The 17,738-nt window shown below is 41.5% G+C and overlaps 1 protein-coding gene across 1 annotated transcript in view; it reads left to right on the top strand.

Moving 5' to 3' along the window:
• The window catches only part of LOC126161604 (growth hormone-regulated TBC protein 1-A), a 49,714-nt gene that overhangs the window by 23,513 nt on the left and 8,463 nt on the right, over window positions 1–17,738 (top strand). Inside the window, exon 6 of the mRNA XM_049917554.1 lies at window positions 2,414–2,599. Coding sequence (XP_049773511.1) covers window positions 2,414–2,599 — 186 coding nt within the window. The remainder of the gene's footprint in view (window positions 1–2,413; window positions 2,600–17,738) is intronic.

Genomic DNA, 17,738 nt, shown 5'->3' with positions numbered 1-17,738 from the left:
GTTGATCTCATTTTTGAGACATTTGTATTCCTTTTTGTCTGCTTCATTTACTGCATTTCTATATTTTCTCCTTTCATCAGTTAAATTCAGTATCTCTTCTGTTACACAAGGATTTCTGCTAGCCCTTGTCTTTTTACCTACTTGATCCTCTGCTGCCTCCACCATTTCATCTTTCGAAGTTACCCTATTCTTCTCCTACTGTATTTCTTTCCCCTGTTCCTGTCAATTGTTCCCTAATGCTCTCTCTGAAGTTCTCTACAACGTCGTGTTCTTTCAGTTTATCCAGGTCCCATCTCCTTAAAGTCCCACCTTTTTGCAGTTTCTTCAGTTTTAATTTACAGTTCATAACCAATAGATTCTGGTCAGTCCACATCTGTCCCTGGAAATGTCTTACAATTATAACCTGGTTCCAAAATCTCTGTCTTACCATTGTATAATCCATCAGAAACCTTCCAGTGTCTCCAGACCTCTTCTACATGTACCACCTTCATTCATGATTCTTAAACAAAGTGTTAGCTATAATTAAGTTATGCTCTCTGCAAAATTCTACCAGGCGGCTTAATCTTTCATTCCTTACACCCGTTCCATATTCACCTACTAATTTTCCTTCTCTTCCTTTTCCTACTATCGAATTCCAGTCCCCCATGACTATTAAATGTTCATCTCCCTTCATTATCTGAATAATTTCTTTCATCACATCATACATTTCTTCAAGCTCTTTGTTATCTGCAGAGCTAGTTGGCATATAAACTTCTGCTACTGTGTTAGGCATGGGCTTCGTATCTATCTTGGCTACAATACTGTGCTCACAATGCTGTTTGTAGTAGTTTACCTGTGCTCCTATTTTTTTATTCATTATTAAACCTGCTCCTGCATTACCCCCATTTGATTTTGTATTTATAACCTTGTATTCACTTGACCAGAAGTCTTGTTCTTCCTGCCACCGAACATCACTAATTCCCGCTATATCTAACTTTAACCTAACCATTACCCTTTTTACATTGTTTAACCTACCTGCCCAATTAAGGGATCTGGCGTTATATGCTCCAATCCATAGAATGCCAGTTTTCTTTCTCCTGATAACGTCATCCTGAGTAGTCCCCACCCGAAGATCCGAATGGGGGAATGTTTTATCTCTGGAATATTTTACCCAAGAGGATCCTATCATCATTTAACCATACAGTAAAGCTGCATGCCCTCGGGAAAAATTACAGCTGTAGTTTCCCCTTGCTTTCAGTTGTTTGCAGTACCAGCACAGCAAGGCTGTTTTGGTTTATGTTACAAGGCCGGAACAGTCAATCGTCCATGCTGTTGCACCTGCAACTAGTGAAAAGGCTGGTGACCCTCTTCAGGAGCGACACATAGTCTGGCCTCTCAACAGGTACCCTTCCATTGTTGTATCTGTATCTCTGAGGAACGCAAGCCTCCCAACCGACGGCAAGATCCGTGGTTCATGGGATTGGATTGGGGTGTGGGGTGGGGAGGGGGGGTGTTTATAAAGCATACATAGAGATTATAAAGCATAAATTGGTCAAACTATTCATTCTGTTTGTTCAGGAAGTGTGTGTGGTATATTGCTGCCACACAATGTTACAACTACCCCCATAATCCATTGTGGCTGAGCAGTGCTCAGATGATGGTCATGCAATGAAATATAATCAGACAGAGTGTCGGTTGCCACTTCCCTGTACAAGGATTGTGTTCTGAATGAATCTGTTGAAATTAGGCTGGCTGATAATCTTATTAATAGGGATGGCACCTTTTGCTGACCTGCCTTAAATACAGCTTTCTTTTACTCAGTCAGCAGAAGATTTTGATGATTAGTTACATTGGAAATACCTCATTTGCTTTCACCACTCTAATACTGTTCATATCCTTGCAGCAGGGGCATCACTACACTTTGCATGTGTGCCAAGCACACTGTGCTGGTTTGCAATAAAAGATATCCCAACAGCAAATCATCCTGTTTTTGTTGTTGCCTCTAATGCTTCTTCCATCCGAACCTCACCCTCCTGGTTATAGTTATTATTATTACACACTTGGTTCGTATTACAGTTGAGATAGATTAACATGGTATCACAGTTGTCTCTCTTATCTGATTTTCCAGTATGGATTACTGCTCATTCTAATTTTCTCAGTAGTTTTATTGATTAATAACAATTTATTGCAATGCACACTTTCTTTCTAAAACATATCAATCATTAACAAATATAGCTAGATGGAAACAAAGTACCTTTTTATCTTAATATTCTAACTCATTCCTACTGATATTAAGGACGAAAATCAGCAGTCGCAACACTTTTTTAATTTGGCTTTTCATGCTTGTATTAGTAGATAACAAAAAGCCACTGAAAATTAGTTTTTCGGTACATATAAGTTAATTTTATTTAAAATTTGTATTTTTCCTTTTCAGACTGTGCTGAGGATATGGGATTGTCTTTTTTATGAAGGGTCCAAGATAATATTCAGAGTGTGTCTAACACTTATTAAGAGAAATCGAAGCAGTCTCCTTGAAAGCACTGACTTTGCTACATTGGCGGAGTGTTTCAAGAATATTACTAAGGATTCATTGGTCATTCAATGCCATGACTTTATGGAGGTTAGTTTTCACTTTAATATGACCCAAGCTGCATTTTCTGGTAGCAAAATTGTGTATTTATGTTTAACAAAGCCACATGTAAAGCAATATTTATCCAAAATGTGTGTATGTGTAGTTAACAGTGACACCAGTGACTGTATCATTGTAAGTAGCTGAAATTAGTAGTTGATTGTGATGTGAGGTTCAACATGTAACGTGTCCCTTTGTTAGTTTGCTTTTTCAGTAAGAGAGCTGTAATGTGTGATAGTGCTCATAACTGTCGTTACAGATTAATTAACCCTTCACCTGTACAAGCTGCCTTCGTGTCATGTAATACTTTGGAGTAATGCTGGGGTGCAGAGGCGATTGGGTGTTGGCGTGGGGGATTGGGAGGGAGTACAGTCTTTTGGGAAGTTGTCGTGCGTGTGAAATTAATTCACATGCAATGAGGATGATATTATAATTTGACCTTTGCACAAGCAATTTGGACATCTTTGTTGCCTACTTTCAGAAGAGGTTGGTGTGTAGTTATTTTGTTGTTAGTGGGTTTCCTAATTGCCATGTCTTGCAGGGGATAAGGTATCTCCTTCCAGCCACTGTTCCTCAACACAGTTAGTTATATTTAGTTATTAGTGTCTTTAGCAGTGGAAACATAATAGTGGCCTACCCGAACCTAGTTCATTATATTGAAGTTAGTACCTGGCTGTGTGCAGAGGGTGCATTGAAATTATAAAACAATGCAATTGAACACAAGTGCATGTGTGCACCCCCTTTCCTCCGAAAACGCATGCATATGCACACACACACACACACACACACACACACACACACACACACACACACACTCTCATGACTGCAGTCTGTGCCTGCTGAGACTGCCCTGTGAGCAGGTGCACATGGTGGCAGACACAACCAGGTGGTGGGAGTAAGGAGGAGGCTGGGGCAGGGAGAGGGAGTGATAGCAGGGTAGGGTTGGGGGGGGGGGGGGGGGGATGGTAAAGTGCTGCTCATGGGAACATACAGGGATGAGGTGGAGAGAGAGTAGAGCAGCTAGGTGCAGTCAAGAGGTGAGACAGAGGGCACAGGGGAGGATTAGCGAGAAAGAAGAGAGGTAAAAACACTGTGGGTGCGCTGAAGAGACTGTAGTGCTGGAATGGAAACAGGAAAGGGGCTAGAGCATAAGGACAGAGGCTAACGAAGGTTGAGGCCAGGAGGGTTAGGGGATGTAGGCTATATTGCAGGGAGAGCTTCACCTGTGCAGTTCAGGAAAACTGTTGTTGGTGGGAAGGATCCAGATGGCACACACTGTGAAGAACTTGTGGAAATGTAGAACATTATGTTGGGCGGTGTGTGCAGCAAGGGGTGGTCCAGCTGTTTCTTGGCTACAGTTTGTCAGTGGCCATTCATGTCAACAGATAGCTTGTTAGTTGTTACACCCATGTAGAATGCGATGCAGTGGTTGCAACTTAGCTTGTATATCGCATGACTTGTTTCACAGGTTGCCCCACCTTTTATGGGATAGGCGATGCTTGTGACTGGACTGCATTAGGTGGTGGTGGGAGCATGTATGGGACAAGTCTTTCATCTAGGTCTATTTTGGGAATATGAGCCATGGCAAGGGGTTGGGAGCAGGAATTGTATAGGGATGGACGAGGATATTGTGTAGGTTCAGTGGGCAGTGGAATACCACTGTGAGAGGAGTGGCAAGGGTAGTGGGTAGAACAGTCCTCCTGCTGGAGAACGTGATTCAGTTGCTCCAGTCCTGGGTGGTACTGAGTCACGAGGTGAATGCTCCTCTGCGGCCGGACGTTGGGAATTTGGAAGGTGGTGGGTGACTGGAGAGATAAGGCACAGGAGATCTGTTATTGTCCAATGTTGGAAGGGTAATTATAGTCTGCAAAGGCCTCAGTGAGATCCCTTGTGTGTTTAAAGAGGGGCTGCATGTTATTACAGATTTAATGGCCATGGGTGGCTAGGCTGTATGGAGGGGATTTCTTGATATGGAGTGAGTGACAGCTATTGAAGATACCATTTCCTCCACCGACTCTCCACAATTCCTGTTCCTTTACCACTTGGTGCCCTCCTCATCACTATTGATGCCATCCCCTTTTACACTAACATCCCTAATACTGCTATTGAAAACTACCTCTCCCAACACCGGACAGATTGCAAACCTACAACCTCCTTTGTAATTGCCGTGACCCACTATATCCTCACCCACAATTACTTCTCCTTTGAAGGCATTACAAACAAACAAATCCTGGGTGCAGCTAAGGGCACTCGCATGGCACTGTCCTATGCCAACCTATTCATGGGCCATCTAGAGGAATCCCTGAGCACCCATAATCCCAGACCCCTCACCTGTTTCAGATTTATTGATGGTATATTCATGATCTGGATATTGGATGAGGACACCCTATCCAAATTCGTCCAGAACCTCAACACTTTCTTCCCCATTTGTTTCACCTTGCCCTACTGAACCCAACAAGCCACCTTCCCCGATGTTGATCTCCACTTGAAAAATTGCTACATCAGTACCTCCATCTATATCAAACCCACTAACCACCAGCAATACCTCAACTTCGAGAGCTGCCACCTATTCCATACAGCCCAGCCACCCGTGACAGTTGCATCTGTAGTGACAAGCAGTCCCTCTTGAAATACACGGAGGGTCTCACTGAGGCCTTCACACGTGTAATTACCCTCCTAACCTTGTACAAAAACAGATCTCCCATGCCTTATCTCTCCAGTCATGCACCACCTTCCAAATTCCCACCATCCGGCCCACGAGGACCATTCCCCTCGTGACTCAGTACTGCCAGGACTGAAGTAGCATACCAGAGATCGGTATTGGCTAAACTGGGGCAGCACATTGCAAGGAAACTACCAGATCTATCTTGAACAGGGTGGCAATTCCATCATGATGATGCACAACCTTTGGAGTCTGAAATTTTATTCCCATCACTAAAGGCAAAGCTGTGGGGCATTCGATTTGAGAACTCTGAAGCAATGGTCAAGAAAAGTGAGGCAATTCTCAAGGATGTGACAAAGAATGGCCAGCACCATATGTTCAAGGAATAGTATAGACAATATAAGATGTGCATTCACGTAGGAGGGGAGTACTTTGAAAAAGTTCATGTAAGCACTGAAATTGGGTAATAAACTTCTGTGAAGGGAAAAAAAATCTGTCTTTGTTGATCAGCCCTTGTGTATAAGTGCCATCATATATTAGAAACAGAAATAATTATCTTTGCTGAGGATGCTAGATTATAGTCAATCCCGGGTGGAGAATCCTCCACTTTTGCACGAGGAGTAAACCAATAATCACAATATAATATTCTAAATTCTCAAGTGTTTATATAGATAAAAACTTGAACAGGAAGTAGGGATGCCAGTTATTGCTCAAACAACCAGTTTTTTGTTACACCAGTTCTTTTCGTCTCCAGTTAACTTGACTTTTAAAACAGCTCAAAATAACTGGTTTCTGAAATAACCAATTATTGATTTTGCATTGCTATTACTTTCAGAAAGAAATGTAGACTTCAAACAAAAATCAAAACTTCTAATGAAGGTGAAGAGCTCAAAACCATGGTCGATATAGCAGTTGACACAGCAGCAGTAATTGGTCTCATTGTCTCCGGCCAAAATTGTGAACGTGAAGGAGACAGATGAGGTGACAGCGAGAGCAAAAGCTCACATTTTAATGGCTTCCCTGCATCATTACTTTTGGATGGTATCAATTTTTCACTCTGAAACAACTACAAAACTAAAGGTTCAGTTATTATCGTCAATTTATAGTAGGTCATTAAAATTATAGGTGTATCAGTCAAATTTGCCTTCTCTTCCAAGGTACATTGTGGGCGTTTTCTCCTTATATGATGTCTGAAGTTTGATGTGCCTCTTCCCATTTTTAATCTTTTAAAACAGATGAAGTGACGTATTTCATTGTTACCATACTTCTAAAAATACTTCCAAACTAGGAATGGTATCATTTGCAGTAAAACTGATGGCAGAGGACAATTGCAATAAACTACCATATAGACCAGGTGGGGAGAAGTCTTGCACTCTGCACACATGTGTGTACTATCTAATAGACCATGCCACATGGCAAAGGGTATGTTATTGTCTGTGCAGTGCTGTACCACTCCTTACATCATGTTTGTTTCTAGTTTCTAACTGTAGGCATTGTTATTAAAATAGTGCTAATCACTTTTCCCAGTTTCTTTAATAATCCAATATTTCAAAGCAGTGGAAATTTGATGAATGGATTTTACTCATTGTTAAAGTGCTGCTGGTATGGCATATTTATATGCCTTTTTTACTCAGTCATTAGTAAAAGATGAAAAAAGAACTGTTATAACTTGAGACCCAACAAATATGAAAAGATACCTGTTATTTGGTACTAAAATATCAGTATCTGCTTTAACTGGTCAGTTTTTCCCGTCCCTAACTGGAAGTCACATGTTACAGATCTTCTTAAGCCTCTAAGTTCTGCAGATTTAGCAAAAATATGAATATCTCTGCACTGGGTTAGGTTACAGCATAGCAGTTGACATGATTGTTTTTAGGGAAGTGTCCTCTACAACAATGTCATTTACACAAAATATCCTAAATTCAAAAATAACCAGTCAAAATGACCTCCAAAGTTTGGTATCCAAATTTTCAAAAGCCCACTTTTTAGGCCCAAAAATAACAAACAAGGAGTGATTTATGAGAGTCTGTTTTTTACCTATAGTTAGATATCATACACTACGAGCCTCATATAGAGCAAGAACATTTACAAATGTTTCCTTAATTTTTTATGAATTTTTTAAATTTGAAAATTTTAATTTTTTGTTAAGTTTGGGGTTAATTATCTCAGGTGGGACTGAATATAAAAATGTTTTTTTGCACAGTTTGTACACCTATATGAAAGCAATGTACTATAAAAATTTCAACATTGATATCTGACTGTGAAAAAAGATATGACTATTTGAAAATGAAGAGATAATTCATATTACTCTACTACTGAGCCTATGGCTGTTGCCTATTCAGTGATATTGGCGGGATATAATCAGTTATTATTGAAATAAGGTACTGAATTATATACAAAAAGTGGAAACATCGCTGAGATTAACATTTATATTAGTTTGACATACTTAAAATAAATATTTTCAATTAACATCCTTAGAGATGCCACTGTTCCTAAACCTGGTGGTGAATGTTAAGAACACCAATTTCTTCAGACACCTTCTGTGATATAGCATAAGACCTCCCAGTTGCTGTGGTAAGTTCAAGCACTGAAAGTTTCCTTAAAACATTTTTCATAAGTATCAAAACTTTGTCACTAGTAGATTTCTTGAATGATGATCTTGGGCCATCAGGGTGGTAAAAATGCATAGAAATATTATTGTTTTCCAAACTTATTCTTTCAACCTCTGCAAGTCACCACTGTCCATCATACACACATGCCACTATGTTATTCGATGTTAAAGACAGAGATGTAATTTTACTGACGCAATGATCCTCATAAATTTTGGTTTCTGATGTTACATAGCCCCGAACTAAGTTTTCTGCAATGCCAAGGAATTTGTTGAAATGCCTTGTTCCTTTTTATTGCTACACAGTTTTCAAATCTGATTTGAAGTGTTGTTTCCATATGCAGAACCACTTCTTCTTTCTTGATCAGAAAATAAGTGATGCCTTTAATATTATCCTTGCAGAAGACATACATGTCCTGTACTGTGAGAATTTGGTCGGTGGTTGGTCTTTGTAGGCTGGCTTTATGTACTTCATGTTTTGTTGTACCTCCTAGTCCATCAAATGCATTTTTACCATGGCAAGATGCAAAAAAGTGCCATTCAGCCTCCAACTCAAAGTCTGCTTTGTGGTTGCACAGATTTGAAAAATTCTTTTTGTTCTTATACTGACTACCACTTCCATCTGAAAAGTATATCCGTTTCTCAATCTTGGGAAAATTTTCTTTTATGTAATTTATTACATATTTTTGAAACACATGTACAGCCAAAGTGTTGTGCTCCAAGTAGTTGCTTAGAGTGCAAATTGAAGAACTGCAAACTTCATCTTTCTCATTTTTAAAGTAGGAATAAATGGATGCACTGTTGCCTGGTCATTGACCCAGTTGTACCCTTGTACTGCATCCTGAATCACAAATGTAAAATTTTCTGCAAAATCAGTAGCACTATGCATTTAGTTTCATGAAGTTGTTCTTTTTTGTCCTTCAAAAACTTATTTTGGATTTTAGAAACATAGTGGTGACTTTTGAGTTTTTGTAAGTTATCAATTAAAGATTCCAAGTACTCTTCCTGTGATTTAACCACTGTTATCATTTCTGCCCTGTCATTTGTGACCCACTGTTCGAAGGTAACACTGTCTGGCATTTCCTCATCATATTCGTGAAACAATTCAAAAACGGTTTCCTTACCAGGGCATATATTACACAAACTCATCATGCGGTCATAACTGTTAATGTCACAGACCATTAAATCTAGTAACTCTTTGTAGTTAAGATCACTGAGTTTTGCACCCACAATCATCAGCTTGACATTTTGATGATATAAACAAACACATACGGAGTGTGTCCCTGAGAATACAGCCAAAATACACCACTTAGGGTGGAGGTCACAAAATTTTGACCTTCCAATTTTGCATTCAGGATGACAATTTTTGAAAGCTACATAAAGTTCATTTAAATTTGACAGCACTAGTCATTTCTGCTTTGTTACTTTAACTCCATTTATAACAACTCTTTTGCTATCTTCGCAACCTAGGCACATTCTACTGTTTTCATCATCTTCAAAAAACTGCTGGATCTTTTCAGTTGTTTCTTCACTTATACCTACTCCTTTCTTCTTTCCTAAAACTGGAAGAATGCCTTGCTCTTTCACTAATTTTCGGGTTAGTTTAACCAAACGATAAGAAATGTTGAATTCATGAACTATTTTTTTCTCTTGACCATGAGTCAAGGAGCAAACTTAAAATTTTAACTTTTTCTTCTTTAGATGTCACTGAACATTTAATTTTTAAATTCTCTATTAAGCTCAAATATTCAGTGTCAGATGATGCTGGTGGAAGGTTTTCTTTTTCTTTAGAAATAGTGTTGGTATCTGTATTATTAAAGCATGATACCAAGTCTCTTCTAATTTTGTCTTAAATTTGTTGTATCTTGTTTTCAATAGCTGCTTCTCTTTTTCTGCTACTTAATTTTATTATTTTTGAAGCAGGAGATTCTAGTACCTTCCGCCACGGAAGTCGAACACGCGGCAGAACAAATGGACGTGGTCAGCCCATAGAGGGCTCCGCCTCCGCAGCGGCTCTCGCGCAGCGAGGGCGCCACCGCTAAGCCAATAGCTGCTCCCTCCGGTTTCGTATATAGGGACCCGCTCTGCCATAGTCCGGCCAGTCTGGTACTCTCTCTGGATTTCGTTTCTATCTCCGGCGGTACTGCATTCTGGTTGTTGCTCGTTGTTGACATTTACCTGGCTCTGGTTCCGAGTGGATTTACGTTTGGTGTTTCGGTGTTGTGGTCTCCACAAGCTTCCGTTGTTTATCTCTTCCTCATTGTGTCGCTCATAGTCGGTCGTGGTCGGTTGTTGTCAGTTGTCGTTGGTCTGTCGTCCGACTCGTCCTGTGTTTACCCGGTGGTGCGTGCTCCACCGCCGGTGGCTTCCCCCTTCCCCTCCTGGCGGCTCCGATCTGCAGCCTAAGGCGTTCCCGCTGTTGGTTGTGGTTACTACAGAGATAGTCTTATCTTAGAACAAGCAAAATCCAATGTGCTAACAGTTTCCTCATTTAGAATATAAATGTCACTAACAAGGTTACGTGATTCTGGTTCTGGATTCACCACAAATATTTTTGAGTAACAATTTGGGCACAGGGAATTTCCAGGAATCACATTACGTTTCACTTGGGAAGCTGTCTCACTCTCACATAACAAGGAGAAATGTTCAAGTTTTATTTTCCTCAAACCTTTAGTAATAGGCTTTTTATGAACTTTAAGTGGATCACAGCAGTTTCTTCCAAAAATGTGGTTGTACTTCAGAATATATTTCTTCTCACGATACTCGCACGCTGGTGTTACAGAACAACTTACTCGAAATTTAAACAAAGTTTGTGTAACTTCATCAAAGTCGTTGAAATTTTTCAATTTTTTTTTTAAACTGAACTGTAAACAGTTTTGCCACATTTCACTTGCTGTCTGTCCAGCAGAACACTGTTCATCCATGTTATTGCATTCCAGTTACTCTCAAAATTAATTACAAATTACACACAGAACAAAGCACATAACGCATTCTACACTCTCGATGAAGTATGTACATCCACTCTAATGGAGGTTCCAGAACAGACTGACTACAACAATGCCACACCCAGCAATAATGTACTTCCTTATTGACAATAAGCCTAAACGTAAATGGGTATTTCTATTACCATAGAACAAAAGCGAAAGCTCCTATTGTTTAATATTGCATTAAAAGTACATAAACTAAATGAATATTGGGTGATACTGCTAACTAATAATATGTCACAATCAAATTTTATTACAATGAAACAATAAACAATTTAAATAGGCAACAGCCATAAAATCAGTTGTAGAGTAATCCACTGCAGAAATTTTTAATCACTCTCCGTTTCTCTACTGCATTCAAACAAGTCACGCGCTTCGTACGACAGCTGCAATCTGGGCCAGTTCTTGTAGCCTCCACCAAATAATCCGTGCTTGTGGCAAATTCTTCACCCCTTTGTGTGGCTAATTTCTCCTTTTCTTTTGGATGCTTGTCTTTGTTCACTTTATCTTGCTTTCTTCTAGGCTGTCACATCGTCATCTGACTCGACACTTTAAAGAACACAAAAAATGCTTCACTCACTGAGAAATATTTACTATCTACTGAATATAAACACACCCAGGCAACAAGCAGCTCCAGCTTGCACTGTTACAGAAGCTGTAAACAAATCCAGCCCTCATTGTCGACCCAATCTCCTGCCATTTCTAAACACTCACAACTCGACCTCTGCCTCTTAAATACAGTTGCCCCACACATTTCAGTGTGGCTCATGCCACATATTCGGCCATTGATCTCTCGGTTTGCAGGCGCCTGTTCAGATGGGCTTTAAACAAGGCAGACTGGGATGCTTTCACCTCTGCTGTCACCGTTGACTCTCCCCCACATGGTAACATTGATGTGGCTGTTGAGCAGGTAAATACAGATCATTTCTGCAGTGGGAAACGCGATCCCTCGTTCTTTAGGGTGCCCCCAGCGAAAGACAGTCCCTTGGTGGTCGCTGGAAGTTGCTGAGGCAATTAAGGAGCATCGGCGAGCTCTACAGCGGCAGAAGCAGCACCCTTCCCTGGAGCACCTCATAGCCTGTAAACGGCTCCGTGCCCACGTTCGCCAGCTTATGAAAAGACTGAAACAGGAGTGTTGGGAAAGATATGTCTCAACCATTGGGTGCCATATGTCACCTTCCCAAGTCTGTGGAAAGATCAAGTGAGTTTTTGGGTACCAGACCCCAACAGGTGTTCCTGGTGTTAACATCATATCTACTGATGTGAACAAGATTATCGAGCCCTTCGCTTGCGCCTCTGCATCAGAGAATTACCCCCCAGCCTTTCGCACTCTCAAACGGTGGATGGAACAGAAAGTCCTCTCATTCACTGCATGCCACAGTGAACCCTATAATGTCCCATTCACAGAGTGGGAGCTCCTCAGTGCCCTTGCACATTGCCCCGACACAGCTCCTGGGCCAGATTAGATCCACAGTCAGATGATCAAACATCTCTCACCTGGCTAAAAGAGATATCATCTTCAACTAGATCTGGTGCGATGGCGTCTTTCCATCACACTGGTGGGAGAGCACCACCATACCAGTGCTCAAACCTGGCAAAAACCCTCCTTATGTGGATAGCTATTGGCCCATCAGCCTCAACAATGTTTTTTGTTAGCTGCTAGAACATACAGTGTGTCAGTGGTTGGGTTGGGTCGGGTCTGGTCCTGGAGTCACGTGGCCTACTGGCTCCGTGTCAGGATGGCTTCCACCTGGGTCACTCTACTACTGATAATCTTGTGTCCTTTGAGTCTGCCATCCGATCATCCTTTTCCAGATGCCAACACCTCGTTACCATCTTTTTTGATTTACGGAAAGCATTTGACACCAACTGGCGACATCATCTCCTTGCCACATTATACGAATGGGGTCTCCGAGGCCGACTCCAGATTTTTATCCAGAATTGCCTGTCGCTTCTTACTTTCGGTGTCCAAGTTGGTGCCTCCCATAGTTCCTCTCATATCCAGGAGAATGGGGTCCCGTAGGACTCTGTATTGAGTGTATCTCTATTTTTAGTGGCCGTTAACAGTCTAGCAGCAGCTGTAGGGCTGTCTGTCTCACCCTCTCTGTATGCAGATGACTTAAGCATTTTGTACTGCTCCATGATGAGCAGCACCTACAGGGAGCCATTCACAAGGCACAGTCATGGGCTGTAGCCCACAGCTTCCAGTTTTCTCCGCGAAGTAGTATGCTATGCACTTCCGTCAGCGTAGTACCGTTCATCTGGAACCAGAACGTTACCTTAATGATGATCCCCTCACTGTAGTGGAGACATATCAATTTTTAGGACTGGTTTTCGATGCCCGATTGACTTGGCTTCCTCACCTTCATCTGCAGAAGTGCTGGCAGGACATAAATGCCCTCCACTGCCTGAGCAACACCAATTGGGGTGCAGATTGCTCTGCACTGCTGCAGCTCTACAGAGCCCTTGTTCAATCCCGCCTTGACTATGGGAGTCTAGTTTATGGTTCGACGTCACCCTCAGCATTGCGTGCGTTTACTCGACCCAGTGCACCACTGTGGCGTTTGACTAGTGAAGGGAACTTTCAGGACGAGTCCGGTGACCAGCGTCCTTGTGGAGGCTGGAGTCCCTCCATTGCAGGTCAGGCGTGCCCAATTGCTTGCCAGTTACACTACACACGTTCATAGATCTCCTGTTCATCTGAATTACTGTCTCCTTTTCCCACCCACGTTCATCTCCTGCATCAGTGGCCCAAGTCAGGGCTTACAATTGCATTTCGCATCCAATCTCTTCTGTCTGAAGTGGAGTCCTTGCCTTTACCACCTATACTCGAGGTCCATTCATGTACACCTCCATGGTGTACACCTGGTCCGCGGCTTCGCTTGGACCTTTCACACCACCAAAAGAACTCAGTTCACTCTGTATCTCTACACTGTCACTTCCTCTCAATTCTTGACATGTACCAAGGCCATGAAATGGTTTACGCCGACGGCTTGATAGCTGATGGTCACGTCGGCTTCGCGCATGTCCATGGAGGACATAATGAACAACATTCCTTGCCTGATAGCTGCAATGTTTTCACTGCAGAGCTGGTGGCTATATCCCATATTCTTGAACACATCCGTTCATGCCCTGGGTTGTCGTTTCTTCGGTGTACTGAATCCTAAAAGCTATCGACCAGTGCTACCCTTGTCATCCTTTGGTAGCGACCATGCAGGAGTCATCTATGCTCTGGAACGGTCCAGTCATTCAGTGGTGTTTGTGTGGACCCCAGGACGCAACGGAATCCCAGGCAATGAACTTGCTGACAGGCTGGCCAAACAGCCTACACTAAAACCACTTATGTAGATAGGCATTCCAATAACTGACTTGCATTTGTTTTTAAGCCACCAGGTTTTTTGGCTTCGGGAGACGGAATTGCATAGTCTCAGTACGAACAACAAACTGCGTGCTATTAAGGAGACTACGAATGTGTGGCAGTCCTCCATGCAGGCCTCTTGCAAGGGCTCTGTGGTTCTCTGCCGACTCCGCATTGACCACGCTTGGGCGACCCACAACTACCTTGTGCGCCATGAAGACCCGCCTCAGTGTCGATGCGGCGCCCAGTTAACAGTGGCCCATATTCTGGTGCAGTGTCCCGCTTTGACTGCCCTGCGATGAAATCTTCGGTTACCGAACTCATTGCCACTAATTTTATCTGACAACGCTTCATCGGCTCATTTAGTTTTATGTTTTATTCGTGAGGATGGGTTTTATCATTTGATCTAAGTTTTAGCCCAAGTCCTTTGTCACTCTGTGTCCTCCACCCTAGTGCTCTTAGGGTGAAGGTTTTAATGTGTTGCAGAGTGGCTGGCTTCTCCTTTTTATTCTCAGGGTCAGCCAGCCGTGGTAATCTGTTGTGTTGTTTTAATCTCTTCTACCTGTTTCTTGCATGTCTGTGGATTTCTTCTCCCTTTTTGTCCATTTCAGTGTTTGTTGTCAGTCTCGCTTGTTTTATTCTCACCCTTGTGGCATTGTTTTATTCAGAACAAGTGACCGATGACCTAGCAGTTTAATCCCTACCCCCTCTTTTAAACCAACCAACCATACCTGAAGAAATAGAAGAGAGATGTCAATCCACTGTTCATCAAATTGAAACTAGTCATCATCACATCATCATCATCTTGGACAGTTTCCAGCCTCTGGCCAGGTCTGTATGGAACACAGACCTCTCCGTTGTCTTCTGTCTTGCCACTGTCTCTCCATCTTCATCTTGGTCCAGTCTTCTCTTTTCTTCTGGGCGCATTCCTCTACTCCTTTCAGCCATCTGTCTCTCAGTGTTCCTCTTGGTCTCTTTCCTTCCAGTTTCATCTCGTGTAACATCCTGGGTATCCTCTTCTCCATTCTCTTAACATGCCCATACCATCTCAGCCTTAATTTCTCCATCTCCTCCTGTAATTGTTACACCTTCATTAATTCTCTGATCCTCTCATTTCTTAACCTGTCTGTCTTTGTTACTCCGGTACTGTTTATCAAGAATTTCATCTCACTAGCTTGTACTTTGCTTCTCTCTCTTACTTTCATAACCCAGGTTACTGATGCATATGTCAGGATTGGGACATAGTATGACTGGTATATAACCTTTTTATTGATTTGGGGTACATCCTTGGTCCATATCAAGCTTCTGACACCCTTCTGAAATGCTTCTGCATTTCTCCCCCGCTCATTTATTTCTCTGCCGTTTTTTCCCATCCTCCTGTATCAGGCTTCCTAGGTACTTGAAACTCTCCACTCTCCTCAATCGTTATTCCAGTTGTTCCTCTCTCCTTCTTTCTTGTTGTGATAATCATCTCACTCTTACTTATACTAAATTTCATCCCATATTCTTGTACTGTTCATTCCCATATGTCCAGCTGCTGTTGTACCACCTCCTCATTCCCCCAAATCATCAGATCATCTGCAAACACCATAGCTTTCATCTTCCTTTCACCAATTACTTACGCTACTGTACTCATTATATCATCCATCACTACAATGAAGAGTAGTGGTGAAAGTGCACTTCCCTGCCTCAAGCCATTCTTCTGTTCAATCCAAGCTGATCTCTCTCCTCCCACTTTCACATAGCTCACACTTCCATGGTACATTTCCCTTATCCTCCAAATATCTGTTTTGCTACTCCTCTGTTCTCCAGGGCTTTCCACACACTACTTCTACGTACACTATCATATGCATTTTCAATGTCCAGAAAGGTCATTAGTAGATCTATTCCATAGTCATAGTGCTGTTCATGCAGTTGTTGTAGAGCAAAAATTAGATCCACCATGGACCTTCTCTCATTCTTCCTTCTAATTTTGCCCAAATTCGTGCTTCCAAAATTTTCTCAAAAATCTTTGCACAATGACTCATCAGTGGTATCCCTCGATAGTTCTTGCACTCTTTTCTATTTGTCTTCTTAAAGATTGAGACAATTATTCCCTTCTTCCAATCTTCTGGGATCATCTTCTGTCTCCACACAATTTTCATCACTCGATATAGCCATTGTATGCCCATCTCTCCTGCTGCTCTCACCATCTCCTCACTCAGCTCATCCAGACTGGTGACTTCCCTCCCTTCATCTTGCCCAATGCTTCTTCCACTTCTCCTCATGTAAAGTCTTTTTCTATTTCCTGTTCCTCCTCTTTTTTTCTCCTCCCCTTGTTCCTCCTCATCCAGGTCCCCATTTGTGTTCAGGAGTTCTTCAAAATACTCCTTCCACATATTCTTGAGTTCCTCCTTATTCTCTACATCTTGTTAACTTTTGTTCACCATTCGAGCATAATCTGTCATTCTGTTCTTCCTCTTACTTTTAATCATCCCATATAACACCTTTTTTGAACCTTCACTATCCTCCTCCATCGTTATGGTCCACTGTTCCATCCACTTTCTTCTTTCCTCCAGAACCACTCTTTTTGCTTATTTCTTTCTTGCCTGATACTCTCAAATTGAAACTAGTGATCAGGAATATTTGAATGGGTTACCAAATCAATGTCCAGCTTGTGAATATGTCCCCCAGTGAAATTTAGTGACTACAAATTAGGATATCAGCCTCAACAGTCTCAAGAATCAAATGCATTAGTTTGGCTGTCAAAAGCAATCCATGAAGAGCTTGCACTAACAAACTGCAGTGAAGCTACAGAAAGTAGTAATTCTAATAAATTGTTTAACATGATGAAGAAGAAATCAAGGCATTTGAAGAAAATGATACGTGGGACTTAGTAGAACTGCCTAAAGGAAAATGCTCTATCGATAATGGATAGGTAATTCATATTAAATATAGATCTGGTGGATCGATTGATCAATACCATTCTCGTTTGGTTGTGCAAGGTATGTTTCAGTGTGCCAGACTTAACTGTGAAGAAACTTTTAGTCCAGTTGCTCATTATTACACTATTCATGCTGTAATAGTGGTTGCAACAGTAGAAAATTTGAGAATTGGTAAATTTGACGTTGGAACTGCATTTTTGTTTGGTGACTTGTATACAGAAATGTGCTCAACTCAACCAGAAGTTTTCGATGATGGGTCAGGTCGTGTTTGTCGCTTCAAGAAATCATTGCATGGACTTAATCAATCACCTTGTTGCTGGAATAATAAGTTTTACTCTGAAAAAGAATGGCTTTATTAGTTCTACAGCAGATCTTTGTCTTTACGTTCGTCAAGGTAATAGAAAAATTACTGGTTGCTATTTATGTCGGTGATGGGCTTATCACTGGAACAACTCATTTTTAGATTTGTTAAAGTAAGACATCAAAATAACAGTGGGATCTTTAGACTCATTTTTAGACATGCAAATAAAGCTTGTTTGTTTCACAGCAAGCATACACAGAGAAGATTGTACACTGTATGAACATGGCTGATTT

The sequence above is a fragment of the Schistocerca cancellata genome, chromosome 2 (genome assembly GCF_023864275.1).
Source record: "Schistocerca cancellata isolate TAMUIC-IGC-003103 chromosome 2, iqSchCanc2.1, whole genome shotgun sequence".
NCBI lineage: Eukaryota > Metazoa > Arthropoda > Insecta > Orthoptera > Acrididae > Schistocerca > Schistocerca cancellata.
This window is presented reverse-complemented; position numbering and strand designations above follow the sequence as displayed.